Source organism: Gymnoscopelus microlampas (assembly GCF_963454915.1).
Source record: "Gymnoscopelus microlampas genome assembly, chromosome: 22".
NCBI classification, from domain to species: Eukaryota; Metazoa; Chordata; class Actinopteri; order Myctophiformes; family Myctophidae; genus Gymnoscopelus; species Gymnoscopelus microlampas.
In genome coordinates this window covers 26,348,430-26,374,082 of record NC_139959.1, presented here as the reverse complement: position 1 = coordinate 26,374,082, position 25,653 = coordinate 26,348,430, and the positions used below count along the sequence as shown (strand labels likewise).

Genomic DNA, 25,653 nt, shown 5'->3' with positions numbered 1-25,653 from the left:
TATGGTTCCAGAACAATTTTAGCATGACTAACGCATAAGGGAACTCCTGTCAGATAGTGACTGCACATTGTCAACCCAATTAAGCCCCCTTTTAAAATGTCCCAGATCGCTCCAATGCAAGGGAAAAAAAATAACCAATCCCACGAGACGAAGCAAAAATGTTTTTCCTATAGATCAAAGTGCCGATTCGCTGGGCCAAAGTACTGTCTGAAGCATGGTTCATCTAGGAGTGGGGTGGGTGGGTGGGGGTTTTCCCCGGTGCTATATGGGGGCTGGCTGGGTGTGTGTGTGTGCCTGGTCCGTCTGTATAGGGCCGATTATCAAACACACCCGCCTGGCCTCCTCTGAGGAGCGGAGGCGGGAGTGAATAGAAGGAGGGTCAGACAGAGCGGAGGCCAAGACCGCCTCTCCCTCGCATGTTAGACATATATATATATATATATTCATTGGAATGCCTTCTGAGGGCAGCGCTTCATTTCATTGGTTTTCCCGCGTGTGTCCAATCAGTGAGAGCAGTCTCACAGTGACTGTGAACTTCTGCCGTGCGTTTTTGGAAACCATGCCTAATGTCGCGAAATTATGTGTCTTTTTAAACAATGCCGAATGTGGCGAAATTATGCCTAAAGTGGCGAAAAGGTAGTGTTGAGAGTGGGATTCGATCCCATGATGTTATAATAATGAATTGCATTTTTATAGCGCTTTTCCAAGTGCTCAAAGCACTTTACAATGGTTCATCCATTCATACGGGGGCGGAGGACATTGGGAGGTGAAGCGGCAAACAGTCAATGCCAGCGTCCTCACTTTTCCCACATTCACACACCAACGGTGGCAAGCTAGCGCCGACCGATGCATTGGAGACAATGTAGGGTTCAGTGTCTTGCCCAAGGACACTTCGACACCAACTCTGGGGGAACCCGGGATCGAACTGGGAACCTTGCGGTTTCCATCTGGCCGCTCGGCCGCTCTACCCCTGAGCTACTGCCGCCCGGCCTGTGTTGTTGTGACGGGAAGTCTAATGCCAACTCTGGCACGCCACCGAGACAGCCCACAAGGACAGGTTTCGTTAGTTATTTGAATGTCACTTCACAGGTGAAATCCACCATAAAAATGGAGTAAGAGATTCGGGCGGTGCCTTTGGGACAAATAGCCTGTGGAGACCAAAGATAATGATAAAAGGCCCCCCGAGCCTTTTTTTGTGGAATTATCGTGCAGTATTATTAAGGCCAGGAGTTGTTTGTCCATGGCCAAATTAAAGTGACCTACAGCCCACCCACCATAAATGAAACACAGCGAGAGAGAGAGAGAGAGAGAGAGAGAGAGAGAGAGAGAGAGAGAGAGAGAGAGAGAGAGAGAGAGAGAGAGAGAGAGAGATATTGGCTCTCCTTCTGACAAACAACTTCATTTTCATCCCTTGGCAAAGCACTATCAGTCAGCATGCATGTGCGAGTGCATGTGTGCATGTGCGTGTGTGCATGTGCGTGTGTGCGTGTGTGGGTTAGAGGTGTGCATTGGCACTGCCCTCACGATTCAATTTGAATACGATTCACCTTGTAATAATTCGATTTGACGATGCATCAAACTTTTCTATATTACTGCACAACATGGCAACCTTTTCTTCAGTCAATAAAAGCAGTAAAGGCAGTCAGATATACTGAGTAATATAGCAATATGATAAAAACATTTAAAAAAAATATATATATAATCTATGAATCGATTATTTTTGACACCACTAGTGTGTGTGCGTGCGTGTGACAGAGAAAGTGGTGGGCCAGGGTATTAGCGAAGGTGGCCACATCATGCCAACGGTGACGCTACCTCCTACTAAACACGTTATGTTATACTTGAAACCCGGGACCTAATAAGTCATGTTAATGGTCCTCCTTGGCACACTGGCTTATTGGATCTGAATAAGGTGCATTAAACCAGCAGAGGAGGGGTCTCACACTAATAACAAGAGCAGGAGAGAGAGAGAATGAGAGAGAGGAGGGAGGAGGAGGAGGGCTACTAGGCTAATTTCCTAGCGGCTCCATTAACCGTTTAAGACCGGGAACGCATTTGTGTCATTTTAGGATTTCTTTGGGCTATTCAAAAAATAGGAGATATATCTGCTATTTTTGAATAGCCAAAGTGTAAAATAACAATCAAAGTGGTTACACAGATATGCGTTCCCGGTTCGAATGGCTTAAACAGATAGGAAATGAGATGAACGCGGGCAGACAATCTAATCAGCAGTCATTTGGTCTGCAACACTGTAAAGCTCAATTAGAGACAAACAGCCACACATTCTACAGCTATACAAGCATTCAGTTTCAGCGGAATAGACCCCGGCACTGAATGAATACAATGAGAGAAATAGGTCCACACACACACTGTTAGCTCCCATAAGTGCAATTTATTGGCACATAAGTGGTGGATGTGCCAATAAATTGCACTTAAGGGAGCTACTATATGCAGTGTGTTTGGACGTTCTCTTTCATGTTTTCAGTGCCGTCTTCTTATTGGTCTAATAGCACCTGTTTGCTTCGAATGGTATTTGGATATATTGTGACGACTATGCATTGTTGTGGAGGATAGATAGATGGAAACTTTATTTATCCCATGGGAAATTTTCTCTAAGCAGTAGTGCGTACAGTCGTGTGAGTGTGCGTGCGTGTGTGTGTGTGTGCGTGTGTGTGTGTGTGTGTGTGTGTGTGTGCGCGCCTACAGGCAGTGCCTGTGCATCTATATTATATATATATATATATATATATATATATTATTGTGTGTATGTGATTGTCAGTGTGTTTGTGAATGCGCCTCCACGTGTGTGTGTGTGTGTGTGTGTGTGTGTGTGTGTGTGTGTGTGTGTGTGTGTGTGTGTGTGTGTGTGTGTGTGTGTGTGTGTGTGTGTGTGTGTGTGTGTGTGTGTGGCTGTGTGCATTTACATAAGTATCTTCACGTGTGCAGTATGCACACACATGCAGCTGTGTGAGTGTGTGTACTGTATCTCACAAGCAGCAGACAGACCATGCATACAGAGTCATGGATGTGAGAGAGGAGGGTAGAGGTAGTATCCCCCCCCAAGCCTGTCAGATGAAACGCTGTTGGATTTAGATGCGCCGTTTGAACTGGAGGCAAGAAAACCTGCGGGGATCGAACCTTCTCCCCTCAGCAACATGACAAAAGGCCAACACCTTCCCCTACAGTTCACCTGCTGAACATTTCGCTGTTGTCGGGCAGAAACCTCTTATCTCCATATTTTAACTTGTTTGTTTTTGTTCCGTAAATTAACGCCCTACTTGATTGTACTACAGCGCCACACAAAAGGAGCAAAAGTAGCAGATCTACAAGCTTGTGAGCTTGTAGATCTGCCACTTTTGCTACCTTTGAATTTGAATCCTGAAAAGTAACAGTTTTGGACATATGAGCTTTACACCCGACGGGGGCGATTTGTTGAAACTATATGGCTGACATTTTTTGAGTGAGATGGCTCTATTTATAACCTTGTCAAGAAAACGAATAGGCCAGTCACCGTCCGACTGCCCTGCCAAGCCAAAGTGCAGTAACTACGTTTTTGGACACACCCACTTATTTGTGTATCCCAAAGGTCAAATTAGCCTTCGTGATTTTGAGGGATGAACAATTACCTCAATAACAGATGTACATTTTTCAGTGATTTTTTCCCCCCGTAGTTACTGCAATTTGGCTTGGCAGGGCTCAAACCTTTTTATGTCAAGGACCCCCAAAAAGATATGTATTTGGCAGCGGACCCCCCATCCTTTCAAAAATATTTTGTGCCATGGACCTCCAGAAGCAAACATTCGAGTTTAAAATGTTTGCTTAAAAAAAGAAGATCCCCTGGTACTCACATCCAAAGACCCCACTTCAGGAACCAATGGAATAGACAACAAAATGCCGGGACAGAAAAAAAGATATGTCATGGGAATAGAGAAATGAAGTCCGCACACTGCAACATAGCTATTAGAGGGATTTCATCATTACGTAAACATATCCTTACAGTAAATTGCTTTAGGAACTACACTCTCCATTTTGTAAGCGGGTCACAGGTTACAAATTGCTGTGTTTATACAGCAACGATGATTAACAGAGTACAGCAATGATTGGTATAAAACGCAAACAAACACACACACTCAGATTATGTGCTAACAATGGTAAGGTAAACAATGACAGTGTGGTGGACACGCAACAGACGCACACTCAAATCCATAATGCACTGCACACACACACACACACACACAGTCACACACACACACGATAAACAGCGCTGCAGAAAAACCCTAATCTTCGTCTTCATACCACTGACAAGGTCATCGTGGAAACCTCATATGTCCAGGATTCAAATTCAAAAGGTAGCAAAAATAGCAGATCTACAAGCTCGAAACGCGTCGCTTCGCGCCGCGTTTCGAGCTTGTAGATCAGCTACTTTTGCTACTCATGTGTGACGCTGTAGTACGATCAAGTAGGGGTGTTAATTCACGAAAAAAACACAGAAAGTTAAAAACATGGAGATAGGAGTTTTTTCTGCCCGACAGGCAGACGTTATGCTATAGCTGAACCAGCACCCGCAATCAAGAGGTTCCTTCCCCGCAATCCCTCCCTCCCTGTGTTTATCTGCCTTTACGACAACATGTCAGCCCTAAATTATTATCATCCCCTCCCATCTTAACATAACAGTATTTACTTCCAACAACACATATCTAAAGGCTTACATGCAGGGCTAAACAAACGCGACATTTGAGAGGCTCTGCGAGAGGTCAAGTGTGAGAGAGGACACACTGTATTCATGGAATAACGCAACATCAAAATCTCATGACTGGACCGTTTTTGTCAGGCCAAGTCCCAGCATTTGATTGTGAAACACGGTAAACTGTGTAAACAATTAAAAATGATGCTGTTTGGGGATTATTATCATTCTAAAACTGTTCCAGCTGTTCTAGATACAGCCACCCGGTTGAAGAAATCACAGATTGAGGCTTTAACATTTTGCTTTCATGAAATTTCTCTGAGACCATTCATGTTGCATGGAATATGCTTTTAAACATGTATTCAATTGCTAGTTTGACCACTTCAAATACTGTTTAAACTTATAAAATAGCTATTAACCGAAAATAGCAGATCTACAAGCTCACAACACGTCGCGCTCACAAGATCGCTCACAAGATCTACAAGCTCACACGTTGTGAGCTTGTAGATCTGCTATATTCACAATTTTAGCCTCTTTCTTATATTATTTGACGATTTGCCCGACGTTTGACCAGTTATATAGTATGCTGATAACCTTCGATGCAGTAATGGTCTTTTTATTTTTAAAAAAGGTCTGAAAAGTCCTTCACTGACATTTGGGGACCCCCAAAAACATTTGTGGGGACCCTCCTGGGGGTCCCGACCCGCAGGTTGAGAACCACTGCCATAGAAGACATGCTGACCTCTACGGAATCCAAATGACTGAAATCAAGTCGTGGCGATTGAGAACATTAATCCATGTGTATTTCAGACAGCGGCGGAACAGACGCAGTGGTCCGTTAAAGGGCTTAAACGCATTGGGACGACGAGTACACTTTGAACTAAATTCTGAGAAAACAGACACATTACTTCCCATGCTCTCCAGACACAGGGGTCATCACGGGTGTCACCGTCTGTGTGTGTGTGTGTGTGTGTGTGTGTGTGTGTGTGTGTGTGTGTGTGTGTGTGTGTGTGTGTGTGTGTGTGTGTGTGTGTGTGTGTGTGTGTGTGTGTGTGCGTCATTTTCACGCTCAAGTGCGATATGTTTGTGTGTGACTCATAGTAAATGCCCGTTTGCCTCTATGACAGGCGGGTGTGTGTCGCTATGTCAGTACGTGCGTGTGTCACGCCTTTATGCGTGTTTGTGTGCAATCACGTGAGCTTATGGATCTGTGAGTGGCTTGTGCACACAAGCAGCTATCTTAGGTGTGTGTGTTTGTACGTGCATGTGTGTGTATGTATGTAGTATGCATCTATGCCTCGGTGTGCTGTTTGTTTGTGTGTGTGTATGCATTTATTTGTGACTCACTGTGTGCTACAGTATATGATATGACGTGTTTACATCGTTGCGTTTCCCTCTCGAAAGCCTCAGCAGCCATTCTGTGTTGCTTTATAAGGCTAAACCACAGGGCTCCTCAGCCCTGTAAGTATAATAAAGTGCACACACACACACACACACACACACACACACACACACACACACACACACACACACACACACACACACACACACACACACACACACACACACACACACACACACACACACACACACACACACACACACACACACACACACACATCACTGTAGTGGAGCAGAGCAGTCACTGTAGGAAAACAGGTTTTCTGAGCGTGGGAAGAAACTAGTAAGATCCATCCCCTGACACGCAACCAAGGGAGACTGCGTATTGAGAAAATGTGTGTGTGTGTGTGTGTGTGTGTGTGTGTGTGTGTGTGTGTGTGTGTGTGTGTGTGCAAACATCAGTGAGAATGCATCTGCTTTGCGTGCGCACGTGTACATTCATGCATGTACCTGCACTCAGCGGCACCACACTTCTCATATACCGTATGCCTTGCATGTGAACTCATGTGGTTTAACCACTTTAAGCCCTATTCTATACGTACTGTACGAAGGTGTTGCATGGCGGAAATAGCAGATTTCCAAGCTACCAGCGGTGTGTGCGCTTGTACAGCAATCATGTGTACAGTGGTGGAAGAAGTACTCAGATATTTCACTTAAGTAAAAGTAGCAATACCACAGTATAAACAGGGGTGCACATAACTTTTTAGGTCTGGTACGCAGAAGAGCACCTGGACATGTGAGTTGGTGCGCATGGCGCCCGTCCCGTTTTGTCAACGGGGGGGGGGTTCAGCCCGGACAGTTTTGTCAACGGGGGGGGGGGGGGGGTTCAGCACGGTGCCCACCGGACAGTTTTGTCAACGGGGGGGGGGGAGAAAAAAGAAGGACGCTCTGCTTCTAAATTCCACCGATTTTCGCCGTTTTTTTTTTTTCACGCTGTTAGATAAAGCCCCCAAGGTTGGTGCCCTGTGCTGCTGCGCTGATTTTATCCGCCAGATTGGGATGTTCACGGCATATTTTGCACCATTACGGTGCGTTCATCATCGGTGACGAGTGCCTCTAACAGCCGCTGCTGGCTGCGTGCACGCAGCGAGGCAATGCGAGGCGATGCGAGGCGACGCGAGTCATATCTCTACCCATGTGCCTAATGGCTGTACATGGGGCCGACGGGTGCTTTAGAGTGATTGTGTGAGTGTGGCTTCAGGAAGTAAATTCCTAGCCTCGATCTCCAGGCTTTTATTTTTTAGTTTTGCTAAAAAATAAAAGCTTGGAAATTCCTGTCCCAGCTGTTGGTGCGCAAAAGCGCCTCGCGTCGCCTGCTGTGGTGCGCATTTTTTATTTTGGGTGCGCATGCGCACCTGCGCACCAGTTATGTGCACCCCTGAGTATAAAGATACTCTGTTACAAGTAAAATGCCTGTGTTCAAGATGTTACTTGAGTAAAAGAACAAAAGTATTGGCATCAAAATATACTTAAAGTACCAAAAGTAAATGTACAAAAATTACATTGAAAATAGCAGATCCACAAGCTCACAACGCGTCGCATCGCGGCGCGTTGTGAGCTTGTAGATCGGCTATTTTCAAATAGCTTATGTATAAAATAGGGCTAAAGTGGTAATGCATGTTTTATAATATAATGTATATCTGCAAAGTAACTAGTAACTAAAGTGTTCAAATAATTGTTGTGGAGTAAAAGTAGAGTATTTGCCTCTGAGATGCAGTGGAGTAGAAGTAAAAGTACTGGAAATTAGAAATACTCCAGTAAAGTAAAAATATGCTGTACGCTTGTACCGTACAGTAGTAAATCATCATTTTATATTCAGCAGAGTTTTATAAAATGTTCTTTTAAAACATTAGCATAATATCTTACTGACCTGGAACTTAATGGAGTCACAGAGCCCGAAAAAGGTCAATTAGTAACCAAAAACACAAGGTGGTTAGACTCACCTATGTTATGCTTCGTTACCCTTTGAAGTGAATTCAGGTTTAATTTCAATCTAAGCACGTGGAAATGCTAAACTGTGTGTGCTCGTGGTCCGTTGGTGTTTTAGCTTAGCCAATGTTTACAATCATTGCATGGGTCACAGAGCAGAAATAAGGTCGGTTTCAGTGTTGCCGGATTTTGCGAGAGAAACAAACAACCAGGTCTATAAAAACAAGCCCAAAAGAAGCAACTATAGGCCACATGAGCTTTAAACCTATACATCGGCTATTTAAAAATAGCAGATCTACAAGCTCACAACGCTTAGCATGAAAATGAAAACCACTGGCTTAAACAACATTTATGAAGATAGCCCAAATAAGCAACTACACTTTAGAAACAAACCCCAAAAAACGCAACCACCAATATTTCCAAGCAACTTTACAGAAAAACAAGCCCAAAGTCGCTTATAATAAGCAGACATAACAAACCGGTTAGGGGGGTTCAGCCCCTAATTAGAATGTGACATGCACAAAGTGCCTTACAAAAGATAAATCACTAATTTCCCTGAATAATACTTTTCTATGATATTTGAAATGACAATAATAATACTTTTAATGAATAAGTAGCACGCGTTTTACACTGTGAAATATATTTTCGCTGCAAAAATATTCAAGCCCTTTCACTTCTTCTAACCTCAATTCAATTAGGTACAATACAATGCTACCTTCAGAAGCAACCTAATTAGTTAGGTTGGTAGAATAATAATGGTTCAGAATGAGAAAAAAAAAAATCGGTTTTAAATACACACTGCTCAGTTGCATTAGCTCTGTCTGAATCAGCCTGTATTCAATGAAACAGAGCAGAATTAGCCTTGTATTATTTTTCTTCTCAAATCTAGAGTAGCCAATTATTTTTTGCCACATTTTTCTCCCCAATTTAGTCGTTATGCCAATTAATTCCTCCCCACACACATTTCTGCATTGTCACTGCTGTCGTATCCTACTGGCTCACCTGCCAAGTATTGGCATCAAAATACACTTGAAGTACCAAAAGTAAAAGTACTCCTTATGCAGAATGTCCTTTTTCACATGTTTTCAAAGGAAACATGAATAAGGAATGAATAAAGTACCTACCTGAAAACCCTCTGAAAATAGCATAGCATATTTTCAAATAGCCAAAGTATAGGGCTGAGGTGGTTAATGTATGTTTTGTAATAATAAATCAAGATCTACAAAGTAACTAGCAACTAAAGTGTTCAAATAATCGTAGTGGAGTAAAAAGTACAATATTTGGTAGTACTACATTAAAGTTAAAAAAAAAAACTCAAAATGTACTTAGTTACTTTCCATCACGATACATAAGCGTTCACGTACAGTACGTACGCAGTCGCTCTCACTCACATTATTTCATGCATACAGTACGTACAGCTTGACACACACACACACACACACACACACACACACACACTTCTAAAGCACTCAGTATAATTCAACAGTGTGTCTATGGGAATGCAGCTGTGGCAGTGAATAGTAATACTCGCTCACTAGCCATTAGCGGGCTGAGTGCGGACCGCTCTGACCGCTTTACAGCACTCCATGCCCCATTACCAAAACACTGTCCTGACGGCCTGCAGTAATTACACATTAAAGGCTTTGGATAGATGATGCTTTGACAGCTCCATTGTTTTTTCATGATGTATATTCACAATGATTGTGAACTTGCACAGCCATTCCTCAGTAATATCCACATCCACCCTGGACCATCTCTCTTTCTCTCTCCCTCTTATAGCGGGTGTGTGTGTGTGTGTGTGTGTGTGTGTGTGTGTGTGTGTGTGTGTGTGTGTGTGTGTGTGTGTGTGTGTGTGTGTGTGTGTGTGTGTGTGTGTGTGTGTGTGCGTGCGCTTGTGAGAGAGTTGACAGAACTAATAGACTCAGAGATAACTCAGGCATAAGGGATAACCACATGAACCCTCGCAACACGACGCGTTGTGATCTTGTAGATTGGCTATTTTCCTCCACACATTTGGTGTAGAGGGGGGAAAAGGAGGAGGGCCTAGTATTACTAGACCTCTCCGGAACTCTGGTCAACAAAGTATATCGTTGCTGTTTTTTTTGTAAATTAACGCCCCCTACCTGATCATACTACAGCGTCACACAAACACGTCACGAGTAGCAGATCCACAAGCTCGCAACGCGGCGCGAAGCGACGCGTTTCGAGCTTGTAGATCTGCTACTTTTGCCGTTTTGGAATTTGAATCCTGAAAAGTAACGGTTTTGGACATATGGGGTTTCCATGCCGACAGAGACGCTATTTAGGGTTTAAGTGGTCAGAGTGGCGTCTGCAAGCTTGCAAGGATGTGAACATGAGATGATGACCAGACACACTGTAGGGGATTGGAGTGTACGGTCATCATGAGTGTGCACTGTGCGCAGTGTAGGTGTGTGTGTGTGTGTGTGTGTATGATTGTGATTGCGGTGTGGTTATGGGTGTGGGAGAAGATAGGCACGCTGGCTTGCCTTGCAATTTATGTTTGTTGCAAGTCACCCTCGCCCCGGTCAGCAGTGGTGTAAAGTAACTAAGTACATTTACTCAAGCACTGTACTTAAAGTAATACTAGGTAAAGTTTTCAGTAAAACTAAAGTTAAATTGTATATCTTTTGTGAGTGGCAAATGTTTCACAACACCCACTCCATGAATTTCACCCCCGAAAGCCTTTTATTTATATATTTTCTATTGAACGCTGTCTAGCTTGACTTTCCCTCAAAAATGACGTCATCTGGCCGGAAAATGGAAGCGGAAATGCACCGGGTTCCTGTTTGGCCAGGAACTACCGCGCCGGTTTCCTGTTTGGCCAGGAACTACCGTGCTAATAACAAAAGGAAACTCACGCTGATTTTAAGAGATTGTATGATTTGAAGAACGAAAAAAAACAGAAAAAGAAAACACAGCTCACGGTAACTAAAGCTCCACTGGCTAAGAGAAACGATCCACAGATTGTATAAAACAATTAAAAGAACGCTTTTTGAAACACTTCCGTCTTCCGGTGAAAACGAATGGAATTCAGGGTAACGCAGTAATAAACAAACGTCCTGCAGTGACGGTAATGACCAGCAGAGGCTGCTAAAAGTCGTTTTTTGGAAATTTGCACAGAACAACTTTAAGTACAATTTTGAGGTATTTTTTACTTTACTGGAGTATTAACCACTTCAGCCCTGTTTTATATATATAGGCTATTTGAAATAAATAGCAGATCTACAAGCTCACAACGCGTCGCATCGCAACGCGTTGTGAGCTTGTAGATCGGCTATTTTCAAACATTTTAGTACTTTATGTATATTTTGATGCCAATACTTTTGTACTTTTACTCAAGTAACATTTTGAACACAGGCCTTTTACTTGTAACAGAGTATTTTTTAAATTGTGGTATTGCTACTTGTACTTAAGAAAAAAATACTTTTTCCACTTGCAACCACCACTGGTTGCAAGTCACCCTGGCCTCGGTCAGCAGACATGAGCTCCCCTCCCACACTGTGGTCTCAGGCACACTGTCTGACCACTGTGACTATGACACTCCTAACTACTATTGTACTATTGTAGACCTGGCATCCTATAGTGTGTATATTAGGGGTGAGACGATATGGGTATCTCACAATACGATATCTGTGGCGATGTTAGGCCCTCGATAACAATAATATCACAATATTCGATATACTGTATTGCGATATTTGATATATTGAAGACATTTCACCAACCATATATCACGGTAGTCCTTGAATTCAATTCATAAAATAGCACCAAACTGTTCAAAATCATCTAAGAAATACAGAGTCGGAAAAACAACGTATCATAAACAAAAAATAAATAAATATATATTTCGATATCGATATTTTTCGGCAGTATATTGATTATTTATCGCGGGAGGAAGTATCGCAATATATTGCGATATCGATATATCGTCCCACCCCTAGTGTATATAGTTTCAATGTACATACAGTAATATAAATGTTTTGATATCATGCTGTTTAGTAGTGATGAGCGGGCCGACCCGTAACCCGCGGGACCCGCGGGTCAACCCGCGGCGCGGGTGGGTCGAGTCAGGATTTCAGAGGCAATTATGCGGGCTGCCCGCCCGCTCCTAATAAGAATAAGAATAACAACAATAAAACAGTTTGAATACACTTGGGGTGTATACTTGAAGATTATTTTCCTTCATGATTTTACCGTTTTTTTTTTTTTTACCGCGGGTCGCGGGGCGGGTTGAGCCATAGATTTATATATGGGTCCGCGGGGCGGGTTGAGGCGGGTTGGGTTCCGTGGCGGGGCGGGGCGGGTCATGAAAAAACCCGACCCGCACATCACTACTGTTTAGACTGATGCTAGGTTATTGGTTTACCTATGATCCTAGATTACCATCTCTATGCATTTGATGTATTACCTCGTGTTTTCCTTGCTTACTGTAAATCACTCTGGATTAAGAGCGTCTGCTAAATGCCTGAAATTGCAAATCCAAAGTCCCCGAGGTGAGGCCGTGTGAGGAGACATTCAGAAGAGAGAGAGAGAGACCGTTTAGTCGTATACGTGAGACGGGTTTCCCCCATCAGACATAGCGCCAATCGATGGCCTAGCAGCGCCGTTATCATCATCAACCCCTCCCTGAGTGTTCTCCTATCACCATATAGCTCTGCAGCACGTCGTCGCCGGAGTGAACGATTGAGCGGGGAACCGCTAGACCAGAGAGCGAGAGAGGGAGAGAGAGTTAACCCATTAAGACCGGGAACGCATCTGTGTCATTTTTTTAATTCTTTGGCTATTCGAAAATAGCAGATATACAAGCTCATAGCGCGGCACCGAGTGCCGCGCTATGAGCTTGTAGATCTGCTATTTTTGAAAAATCTTGGACATTTTTTGCAAGCGAACATCTTTACTCAAATCTTTGCTTTTGGGGGGTCCCTGGAACAAAATATTTTGATTCTACAAATGTATTTCAAATCCTAACATTTTTTTTTAGAAATAGCTAAATGTTGCTATATCAGTGGTGCTCAAACTTGTTCATGTTTTGAGGGAGGTACTTTTAAAATGACATGTTTTTTGGCCGCCGACCCCCATCAAAATATGTTGTTCCAGGGACCCCTCAGAAGCAAGGATTTGTTAAAAATGTTGTTTCCAAAAAATATATGTATTCAAAGATTTGCACAAAATGTTAAAGATTTTTTCAAAAATAGCAGATCTACAAGCTCGTAGATCTGCTATTTTTTTGAATAGCCAATGTATGAAATAATGGTTACAGCTGAAATCTAAAATGACACAGATGTTCCCGGATTGAATGGATTAAGGGGCCCAGAGAGAGACAGTGATAGGAGATGCATATCAGGTGGTGATATCAGACCTATAGCTTTGCCTGCAGTTACGATCCTAAACCTGGTAGTTTATCTGTCCAGCCCCACTGCCTCTGGATGTGTGTTAAGGTTCAAATCAAGGACAAGACCTGATAAAAATGGTTTAAAACTTTCTGCAGTTTACTCTCTCTTACTCAAAACTTGTGCAATCAATGGAAAATACAATATGAAGGATTTTTTTAATAGGCTATTATTGGTCACTGTCAGTGATGGAAGAAGTACTCACATTTTATATTTAAGTAAAAGTATTAATACCACTATGTAGAAATACTCTGTTATTCAGAATTGACTTGAGTATACAAATACAAGTACAAAAGTATCGACATTAAGATATATTTAAAGTACCAAAAGTAGTACTCTTCATGCAGAATGTTTTGTAACAATAATCTGAATCTACAAAGTAACTAGTAACTACAAGTTTCAAATAATTGTAGTGGAGTAAAAAGTACAATATTTGCCTCCGATATGTAGTGGAGTAGCAATTTGAAATACTCCAGTAAAGTAAAAAAATCACACCCAGTGTGAAGTTAGCGGTGTTATTTAAGGTCATCATAGTGATGGAAGCTCACTTTAAAAAAAAAAGTATTGGTGCTATTTATAGGTTATGAATTTCATCATGCGTCTCGCTAGCCAATCACAATACTGAGCAAAGGGTCTGAATACTTATCAGCCAATCACAGTACAGCGAATAACAAATTTTCACGACGGATGGGTCATGGGTCCCAACCCCACTTATAGGAGCGGCTACACCGCTCAAAAATACCTAAAAAGTGACCTTAAGTGCAGTACATGAGTAAATGTACTTAGTTACTTTCCACCATGGTGCTCCAGTGTCTTCCATATGGCCTTGGCTTGGCAGCAGGGGAGGGCAGCAGCTCAGTGAAAACCAAATTAATTGGATAAAGGGACCCTCTCTCTCTCTCTCTTTGGGTGTCCTCACTTCTACCCGAAAGGCAATCTCTCTAATGGCTGCCTGACGACCCAGGGGGACTGAGCCGAGGACCGCAGAGGAAACGGGGGACTCGGTCGGAGAGCCAATGAAGTGGTAGCAACGTGGACGTACAGTATACTGGGGGAGCGGCCAGCCATCCTTACGGGTGGGAGCTTGCTTGCTTACCACCCGGACAGATTGATCCATAACAGGAGAGAGCATGAGATGGCGGGGGGCCAATCATCGGCGTGTCACCACAATCACTCTGACCTACCGGTGGCTGCCACTTTAACCCATTAAGACCGGGAACGCACCTGTGTCATTTTCACATTTCTTTGGCTATTCAAAAAAATAGTAGATGCTTGTAGATCTGCTATTTTTTTTTATCGTGAACATTTGCGAAAATCTTTGAATATGTATATAGGTTTTAAATCGAACACTTTTAACTCCGATCTTCTGGGGGTCCCTGGAACAACATATTTCGAGATGGGGGGGTCCGCGGCCAAATACATTACATATCATTTTGGGGGTCCTTCACATGGATAAGTTGGAGCACCACTGATCGACATACTGTTAGGATTTGGGTGGACCCCCCATCTCAAAATATTTTGTTCCAGGGACCCAAAAAAGCAAATATCGGAGTAAAACATATTTGCTTTAAAAATAAATATTCAAAGAATTGCACAAAATGTTCATGATAAAAAAAATAGCAGATCTACAAGAGTACCGCGCTATGAGCTTGTATATCTGCTATTTTTGAATAGCCCAAATACATCTAAAAATGACACGGATGCGTTCCCGGATTGACTGGGTTAAAGCCAAGGTCGGGGTAATTTCAGCGCCCACCCCCTGGTCAATACAGTAGCACTCCAATGGATTTTGTTGTCTTCTGCCCAGCAATTATCATCAACTGCCTTTTTTTCCTTCTTTAGACACGGACGTGCTGCCACATCTATCACCTATAATATCCATCTCCTATACGAAGACAAATAAAAACTCTCACACTGTCATGGTCATGGCTATGGGTTTCCCACAGCGAGGCAGATCAATTACACTGGAAGGCACTGAGCTATAGAAGGTTGGGTCGCTAGGTTTAATCATCGGGGGGGGGGGGGGGGGGTTAATCATCGGGGGGGGGGGGAGGGAACCGTGCCAAAGTCATAAAGCTATAGGTTCAACAAGTGGCGTCGCTCCATGCCCGCCAGCAGTGAAGACATCTATTTGACCTTGGTTTGTCCACCTTAAACCTGGCGTCACTATGGTCTCCTTTTTTTTTCTAGAAACGTTTCCAAAAAAGCGGCAAAAACAGCCGATCTACAAGCCTATCTACGATCTGCAATGTCATGTGTTGTGAGCTTGTAGGTCAGTTTCTTCGCTGTTTAAAAAAAGAATCTGAATAAATTCACCCAGTGCCAATGCCTAAGATGTAATCCCGGGCGCTACTCTCCCTCTGCCAGCCTGGGGAAATCCCCAAACTGAGCTCATGCTTCCTTCCCAAAAAATAGGGCTTAATTGGTTAAGCACGGTAGCTACTAAATCAACATTAGATCAACCCAACAGGCCGTTGGTTTCGCTGAGTTTCAACGGAGAAGGAGAAGCCCCCTCAACTCTATATCCTTCTCTGAGAAATGCAGACCTCATTTAAAGTTTCTGCACATTTTGTTTTGTTTTTTTATGTCTCTTTACTTCTCCGGAGATTATACTTTCATGGTGAGCGGGCACACAAAGCGGAGCGCCGTCTGTATAATTACGGGGAAAATTACATTCATTATTGTAATTTACATCTCATCTCCAATCCAATTATTAGTGGTTTGACCTGCGAACGGCAAATGTTTCAAGCGGCGCGCAAAAAAATCTCAAATGGGGCTCGCGGGGCACAGGGGGGAGGGAGACAATGTTGCGTGTGTGTGTGTGTGTGTGTGTGTGTGTGTGTGTGTGTGTGTGTGTGTGTGTGTGTGTGTGTGTGTGTGTGTGTGTGTGTGTGTGTGTGAGGGGGATGCAACTTAACCCATTAAGAACTGGAACGCATTAGTGTCATTTTTTGTTTTCAGCTAAAAAGCATTATTTTACAATTTGGCTATTCAAAAATAGCAGATATACAAGCTCATAGCGCGGCACCGCCGCGCTATGAGCTTGTATATCTGCTATTTTTGAAAAGTTTTGAAACTTTGTCCAAATCTTTGAAAATATATATTTTAAAGCGAACATTTGTAACTCAAATCTTTGCTTTTGGGGGGTCCCTGGAACAACATATTTTGAGATGGGGGTCCGCGGCCAAATACATATAATTGTGGCGGTCCTTGACATGAAAAAGTTTGAGAATCACTGACATAGTAACATAAGTTTTTCCCAAAAAACAGTTAGGATTTAGGAGACATTTGTTCGGCCTCAGGTCTTAATGGGTTAAGAGCTAGAGAAAGGAAGCGGAAAAGCGCGTGCGAGAGAGAGAGAGAGCGGATAGAGAGAGGAAAAGGTTTGTAGGAGGAGGAAAAAACAATCAATATGGCTCAGAGAGATGATGAGTTCATATCGTCATAATCCTCCGCTTCAGAGCACAGCTGCGGAGGGCGTCTCCACTCCACACTGATGTCTGATACATGTTGTTGCTGCCAGTAATTTGTTCATCTGCATCTCTGGAGGGGAGAGAGAGCATCAGCACTCCACTCACTTTGTCATTCTCATAGCCTGCGTGTCGCCAGTCTGTCTGCCATGTCTTGGCTACCTTTTTAAGGCAATTATACCCGTTATGCAAATATGATTATGACTGTTTTTCTTCTTCTTTTTATTTTCAATGCAGCGCGGGGCACTGACTGATCGGGCCCGGCGATCGGGAGCTCGAGTAGACGGGTTGTTGAGAATCAATCAATGCCGGCAATAGATTCTAATGACAAAAAATGGTTAGGATAGCATACCGGTGATTGTTGGCCAAATGTAATTTCGGAGCACGATGGCCGATCACAGATTGAGTGTGTGCGTGCATGTGAGCGTGTCACTAACATTATGGCTACGTACCGTTCCCTTGCATTTCATTTGATTTTATTCAAGTCATTACTGCCTTGTTGACTGTCTGTCAGACAGTCATTAACTCCCGTCAAAAAGCAATCCAGGGTTTTTCATTGTACTGCAAAACGATGTACCATAATACACAGACAACTTATCAGTGGTGGAAAGTAACTAAGTACATTTACTTAAGTACTGTACTTGAGTACAATTTTGAGGTATTTGTACTGTACTTGAGTACTTCCAATTTCGAATACTTTTACTTCTACCCCATTACATCTCAGAGGCAAATATTGTACTTTTACTCCACACAAATTATTTGAACACTTTAGTTACTAGTTACTTTGCAGATATAAATGATTACATTATAAAACATACATCCACCACTTTAGCCCTATTTTATACCTCGGCTATTTGAAAATAGCAGATCTACAAGCTCACAACGGCATCGCGACGCGTTGTGAGCTTGTAGATCTGCTATTTTAGTACTTTTACTCTTGGTTCTTTAAGCACATTTTTATACCAACACTTTTGTACTTTTACTCAAGTACATTTTAGATTCCGGACTTTTACTTGTAAAAGAGTATTTCTACATTGCAGTATTGATATTTTACTTAAGTAAAATATGAGTACTTTTTCCATCACTGTATACCTCAGAATAGGGCATTTGGTAGATTAGTATTATTTTTTTGTTGCCTGTGTGTGTGTGTGTGTGTGTGTGTGTGTGTGTGTGTGTGTGTGTGTGTGTGTGTGTGTGTGTGTGTGTGTGTGTGTGTGTGTGTGTGTGTGTGTGTGTGTTTTGCGTGTGTATGTGTGCACGATGGCCCATCAGGGACCCCATGCCTACATCCGTCGATGTGGGAGTGAAAAGCCTCAGATGAGACACAGCTAGCGGTCCCTCTCCACTGTGGGGTCTGGTAATGACAAACCATGTCGGCCTCCACGGGATCAATTCTCACTATGAACTCTAGTTTTAAAAGCCAAAAAACAAACAAGACGGCCTTACAACTCTGCACCTTTCAACGACCGCCATCGATCGTTAGCGCTCGCCGACGCCTAGCGGTTCACACAAGGCTGTCATTGTAAAGAAGAAATACAGAGGACGAGTATCGAACATCCCAAACATCTATGTCAGAGCACACTGAACAAAAAGGCGGCAAAGGGCTTGGCCCGGGTGTCCAAAATAGGCCGTCAAAATCAATATAGGAGGAAGAGAAAATGTGGGCCTGTTTGAATCCAATCAGAACGGAGGACGTGTTCTGTCTGTGTGGCACAAACCAGGCTCAGCTACTACCCACCTATAACAGTGCTTATCAACCTGTGGGTCGGGACCCACAGGGGGGTCCCCAGATGACAGTGAAGTGACAATTTAGGGAAGAAAAAAACAAAAGAAAAGAAATAGTACAGTATACTGTATGTAGTGGTGGAAAGTTACTAACTACTGTACATGTACTACAAGTACTGTACATTACTGTACAAGTAAAAGGGGACATTTCATGCATAATGAAGTGAGTACTTTTACTTTTGGCTCTTATATATGATGCCAATGCTTTTATACTTTTACTCAAGCAACTCTACGTTACAGAATTGAAACTTTTACTTAGGTAAAATATGTGAGTACTTTTTCCACCATTGGACAGTGTGTGTGTGTGCGTATGTATGTGTGTGCGTGCGTGCGTGCGTGCGTGCGTGAGACCTACTGGAGCGCAGGGCGGACGGGGTGACCTCAATCTCGCCGCTGTTGGGCTGGTAGGGCTGGAAGGCGGAGGACGAGGACGAGACGCTGACAGGGCCCATGTCGCCGGGGAAGGGGGGCTCCGGGCTCTGCGTGCCCGTGGAGCTGGCACTGGTGCCGTCGCCTCCGTTGTGGGGGTCCTGCTCCTCGTACACGGCTACCAGCTGTAGGGGGGAACGGGGAATGGAGAGACAGGCACAGGATTAGAGAGGGAGAGAGAGAGAAGTGGACGACTTATAAGGTGTGTGTGTGTGTGTGTGTGTGTGTGTGTGTGTGTGTGTGTGTGTGTGTGTGTGTGTGTGTGTGTGTGTGTGTGTGTGTGTGTGTGTGTGTGTGTGTGTGTGTGTGTGTGAGACAGACTTTCACTACACGCATCCACATATAGATGTTCTCGGGTTGCCAGGTTTGGGACCCGTCACTATCAGAACAACTTAGCCCCACTTCCATGACAGCCGCACAATAGCGTGGCTTACGGCAAGACAGAATGCATCCGCTTCTGTCTATCTCACTCTGTGACACACATACGCACACAATACACACAGACACACTCACACACACAAATGCGTTCCTCCTTAATTTGCATAAGACACACACACACGATTTGATCCCCTTTCACTCGGATGAGAAACAAAGGTTGCAAAAACCAAAGCTGGCAGACGGTGCACCAGTCAGGGCCCCGCTCGCTCTCCTCCTGGAGCGGGCAACCGACAAACACAAGAGATAATGTGAGAGGATAAAGACTGAGAGAGTGGTGTTCTGTGTGTGTGGGGGGGAGGGGGTTGTGGTTGGGTTAGGGTTGACAGTGCCAAGTGGCAATTCTACAGCAACCAGCGGCTTCTGAACAGAATCCCTGCTAATAAACCCACTTGTAACAAGGAGATTAGACCGGTGTTCCAGCCTTTCGCTAGAGTGGCCTGAACATCGGAGTGGCAGCCCCCCCAAAAGCCCCCCATCGCCTTGTCACACTACATGACAGCGACGATAGCATGTTACGGAAGATGCGAGATGTGTATAAGGCTGCACACGCCTGGAAAAAGAGCGAACAAAAGGCTTTGGTGTAGACTACGCAGTTTTTCGTCCGCATGTAAATATAGCTTTCATTTTTGCGTGTGTTTGCTGTTTTGTTTTATTGTCACCCCCCTTACATGAGCCAATCTGCATATAAACGACTTCGGAAGCTACCCGCTCTCCTTTTTCTTCTCTTTTTTTACCTTAACCCATTAAGACTTGAGGCCGATTCTACAAAATGTCTTCTAAATCCTAACAGTTCTTTGAAAAAAAGTTGCCATATCAGTGGTTCTCAAACCTTTTCATGTCAATAGCCCCAAAATGATAAGTATTTGGCCGCGGACCCCCATCTCAAAATATTTTGTTCCAGGGACCCCCTAGAAGCAAAGATTTGAGTTACAAATGTTCACTTTGAAAATATCTATATTTAAAGATTTGCAAAAAAAAAATCACTATTTTTCAAAAATAGCAGATCTACAAGCTATGAGCTTGTAGATCTGCTGTTTTTGAATAGCTAAAGAAATCTAAAATGACACTGATGCGTTCCAGGTGTTAATGGGTTAATTCAGTGCGCGTGTATGTGTATTTGTGTATACTTTGTGTCTCATCTGTGTGTTCCCCCATATGGGTTTTACCCATCTTTCCGGTTGGCTTTGAGCACAATTAAAGCAGATTGTGTTAATTCCCTAAGATGTCTCCTAGCATGCTGACTGTAATACTGACAAACACTCCTGTTTGTCTCAAATCACACTCTCCCCCTCCATGTCAATGTTGACACAACAGTTCCTTTTTGCTCTACAGCTGGCAGAAAGGCAATCATAGACAGGGGCACAAAGCACTACAAAGCCAGAAAGGCTCTCACATAAAAATGATCACTAGCATTCAAGTACACAGTTTTTTTTTAACTAAAAGTATCAATACCCTATTGAAGAAATAGTATAAGTCCGGTATTCAAAATGTAATATACTTAAAGTACCAAAGGTACTTAAGGTCCCATTTCACAGGTTTTCAAATGTATAAAATGTATACAAATCCTTTGAAAATAGCAGATCTACAAGCTCACAACACGTCGCTTTGTGACGCGTTCAGGTTGCTGATATTGTGCATGTTGGCTCCTGGAAACACTCTGCTACATCAGTGGGTCTCAAAGTGCGGTCCAGGGACCCTCATGGTTCCTTGAGGGGGTTCCAAATGGCCCCATATGGGTGTATAACTCTGAGAGTGTACAAGTGGAACCAAATGGACCCGTAAGGGTCCATTTGGTTCCATTTGTACACTCTCAGAGCTATGGGGGTCGTTGAAATGAAAAGGTTTGAGAACCACTGTGCTACATGAAATGGAACAGAGCCTTCATTAGTATCATTGGTAACACCTGTGAAGGAAGTAAGGAAGAGGCCCAATTTCCTTCCAATATGGCTGCTGTGCATAGAGCCTATTGGGATAAGTCCCTGTGACATACTAGCGTCACGTCCAGGTGGTGTACTTGTACATCAAGCTGCCTCGCGCTGAGGAAACATTAGATAGGCTCCTTCCCTATGGGCCTCATGCCTCGGCAATGCTTACTTATGACACCTACAGAGTGCACTTATTCCGCTTTGATGGCAAGCTATCTTGCATTGTAACTGCAGAAGCACCCCCCTGTGCCCCCACCCACCCCAGACAGTGTTATTCACAGCTTGCATGGTTTTTCCTGCCGTCGGTGTGTGAATGTAATGCACATTGTAAAGCGCTTTGGATAAAAGCGTTATATAAATGCACCGTTTACCATTTATACCATGTCTGGGAGCATTTTGTAAGCCTAGACGAGGCCCTGGGTCTGCCGGCTGGCCATTTAGAGAAAATGGGGGAACTCTAACCTCGCGTCACCAGGCTTTCCATCGCCGAGGAAAGCCTGGTGTTCATTCTAAAACGGAGCTGTGTGATCCAGTTTAGAAAAAAGGAGACAAACAATCGTGTTCCGGTGGTGTGTACCGGTTGGCGTCGCATTGTTTTTGTTCCCCACGTAATGCAAATCAATTAGTTTAGTCTCACTAGTCGTGCTGCGAGTTAGAATAAAAGAAGGACATACCAAACGATTATCATACCAAAAGAAACAAAGCGATTATACCAAACTAAACACATTTTAAACTAGGGAAATCATTTTGGAGGTGCATGGCACCGGAAGTTATTTCCGCTCCAGACCGGATCAGAAACCTGTTAATGGTATTGATCCCAGGCTAGGGGAACTCTCGTTGTCATGGTGTTGCCAGATGTTGCGAGAGAAACAAGCAACCAGGTCTCTGAAAACAAAAAATGTTTGAGAACCACTGGTTTAAACAACATTTAAGAAGCAAGCCCCAATAAGCTTTACACTTTTTAGAAAACAAGCCCAAAAAAACGCAACCCGCAACTACCAATATTTACAAGCAACTTTACAGAAAAACAAGCCCAAAGTCGCTTATAATAAGCGGACATGGCAACACTGGTCGCGGCTTCAGTGTGATTAATTTTTAAATATTGCTCCAAAACCTTAATTAGGTCCATTTTGCTACGCTCCTCTCAACAGTTACTCTGCAGCACTCTGCCAGACACTAACATGGTCCCCTAAAAAACACCAGCGCGCGCACACACACACACACACACAGTCCCCTGTTCATAATCGAATTGAGGCCAGCGTTTATCCCACATGAAATATTTATGGACACTTGAAAGCTCCCATTTTGCGCCGAATCAACGGGAAACATGAAATGTTGGACATCTGACGGGCCTAAAAAAGGGCCCTCAAAATCCCTCAACACATGAGCAACAATAATTCCCCCTCAAGCTCTTTCACATCACAAGGGAGTCAGTTCCTCATTCACACAACCTGAATGGAGAGACAGAAAGACGAGTTGGGAGGCAGAGAGAGAAACAGAGGAATATAAATGCAAAAACAGACAGAGACGGAACAGAAACTACACACTACCTACCAATGGACATTTTGTAATAATAATGCAAATCTACAAACTAGTTACTTAAGTTTTCAAATAATTGTAGAGGAGGAAAAAGTACAATATTTGCCTCTGAGATGTAGTGGAGTAGAAGTAAAAGTATTGAAAATTGGAAAATGTAACTTAAGTACAGTAATTGAGTAAATGTACTTAGTTACTTTCCACCACTGGTCTCTGCATGCATTTTACTATAGCACCCTTGTCAAAAAACACCCAAATCCTGCCGAGTGCATCTCAAACAATCATTTGAGATGCACACTCACAGAGGAATTGCCGGATACTGAAAGTGCTCAATTTCGTCCTTCCTCCCTCCTCATCCTCTCTCCGCCATCTGTGCCAGGAGAAGAGCACTCCCCACGGGCGCGGGCAGAGAGAACACATTTCCCTCTGTGCCACCGAGACCCAATGATCGAACAGAACTCAAAGCGCTTATGCCTCCTTGAGGGAATTGGTCACAGCCACTAAGAAGAACAGGAGATTCCACATTATCAATTTCTGCACATTCCGAAATGGTCGTAAGCTAAAGGTTGCGCTATCAAAATGAGGGCGAAGGTGTGAGCGAATCTGCACGAAATAAATCACGTGGCTAATTTGCCGAGAGAGATCGCGACAGCCCCGATGGTCAGCATTCTCTCCGTTTGGCTCTCTGCAGCACTGAGCTGAGCTCAACCCGTGGGGCCGCTGGAAGGCCCCTAGGGACAAAGGGACACGCTCAGCCACCTCTACCGTACTCTGACAGCTGCTGTCTATCACCAATCAGCTGCAGCCCCGAGAGGGCCAGAGAGGTGAGAGGAGGTGGTGGGTGGCGGTCAGGAGAGGAGAGGAGAGGAGAGGATGCAGGCTATAAGAAGAGATTGAACAATAACGCAGAGATGGAACGACAGAGGAAAAAGGGGAAGAGAGGGGGTGGGCGTGAATGAGACCACATGCATTATCTATGTCCTTTGTGTGAGAGAGGACACAGCAGTAAGAGAGAGAGAGAGAGGGAGATACACAGACATAGACAGTCGATCTCTGGGATTCCTTTCATGTTGCCAGCCTTTGATCTCACTGCGGCTTTTTTTGGAAGCCACGGTGTACAGGGGAGGAGAGGAGAGGAGAGAGGGAGCAACTGGGAGAGGTTGAAGACTGTTTTTTTGGCAACCCTAGCTGCACTCGCTTTTTGGCAACCCTAGCTGCACTCGCTATGCCCCTCTCTGACCAATACACTGCACTATAGGCGAATCCACAGACGCGCTGCCTGTAGCTGCCAGTAGGCGGCCATTGCTGCGGTGTAGGAGCGTTGACACCGCAGCTATGGCTGCCTACAGGCAGCGCATCTGTGGATTCGTCTATAGCCCTGTGATCTACCTGGGGAAGCGGGGAGTCCATTCACCGGTCACGCCACTAGATCCCCCGACGAGCAGTGTTGCCAAGTCTGCTTATTATAAGCGACTTTGGGCTTGTGGTTGGGCAAGCTCACACAAAAGCGTGTGAGCTTGTAGGGCCATCCTACGCTGTGCCACCAGACCAGAGGTGTGTATAGGACCTGCGTTCCAGGGCTACCGGAGTAGAGTTGTTCCGATACCGATACCAGTGCCGTAAAAGGTGCCGATACTGCCTAAAATGCTGGTCATTTGCATGTCACTGACTGTTTTATACTCTTACTGTACTATTTACGTTATTATTTTACTAACTTGTAGCTGCACTTCAACAATTATTAATGCTTTTTTTTCATTCCTAGATCAGTGGTTCTCAAACTTTCAAGGACCCCCATACGGGTCGATTTGATTCCATTTTGTACACTCTCAGTTATACACCTGTAAGGGTGCATTTGGAACCCCCTCAATGAGGGTTCCTGGACTCTCAGTTTGAGAACCCCTGTCCTAGATTTTCTTTAAATTACACACTGGTACCGGATCGGTACTCGGTATCGACCGATACACAATGTGTTGGTATCGGTATACAACTCTACCCCGGAGGCACGCAAACCTCCTCCACTTGGCACTCCCAGCACTAATCTGTATGGGCAGGGACAGACAGCTCCGTCACGGAGGAGTGGAGGGGACAGCTGACATGTGCCGACGGCAGGGAATCCACCGCTGCTCTCACCTTCAATTAAAGAACACATCTAAAAGAGGTGGCAGGTTAGCTTGCCGCCGTGAATAATTACTTCCGTGCAGAGAGAGCCCCCCCCCCTTCAGGCCCCGATTAATATTTATTCGTTTTACTGCACCTTCTCCTTTTCCCCGACCCATTGATTTATGCCTAATAATGATACTAAACTTATGTGATTGCGGCCTAAAGCAGGGGTCTTCAACGTTTTTTTCAGTTCAAGGCCCCCTTAGCTGAGAGAGAGATGAAGCATCTACTGTACAGTACAAGCACACAACGTCTTAAAGCGCGAGGCATTGTGAGCTTGTAGATCTGCTATTTCCGGCTAATGTACCTAGTGGCGTCAATTCAGCAAAAGCTAAGGTAAGGCAAAGTCACGTGACAGCATTAATATCAAAGGCCACCACACACTCATAGGCTATATAACAATAACAAAGGCTACTGTAAAATGTCAATGTGCGCAAATGGCTTGAGACAACATAAGCCTTTTCAAATGCAGTCTCATCCCTCTACTA

General features: G+C 44.0%; 1 protein-coding gene across 4 annotated transcripts in view; it reads right to left on the bottom strand.

Moving 5' to 3' along the window:
- Positions 1-25,653, bottom strand: part of LOC311039175 (partitioning defective 3 homolog) — a 757,442-nt gene that overhangs the window by 537,635 nt on the left and 194,154 nt on the right. For all 4 annotated transcript variants that reach the window (XR_014600133.1, XM_084048843.1, XM_084048842.1 and 1 more), the window contains exon 3: positions 19,033-19,231. Coding sequence is in view for 3 of the 4 variants with exons in the window: in XM_084048843.1 (XP_083904969.1) it covers positions 19,033-19,231 (199 nt within the window). In the remaining variant the exon portion in view is untranslated. The remainder of the gene's footprint in view (positions 1-19,032; positions 19,232-25,653) is intronic.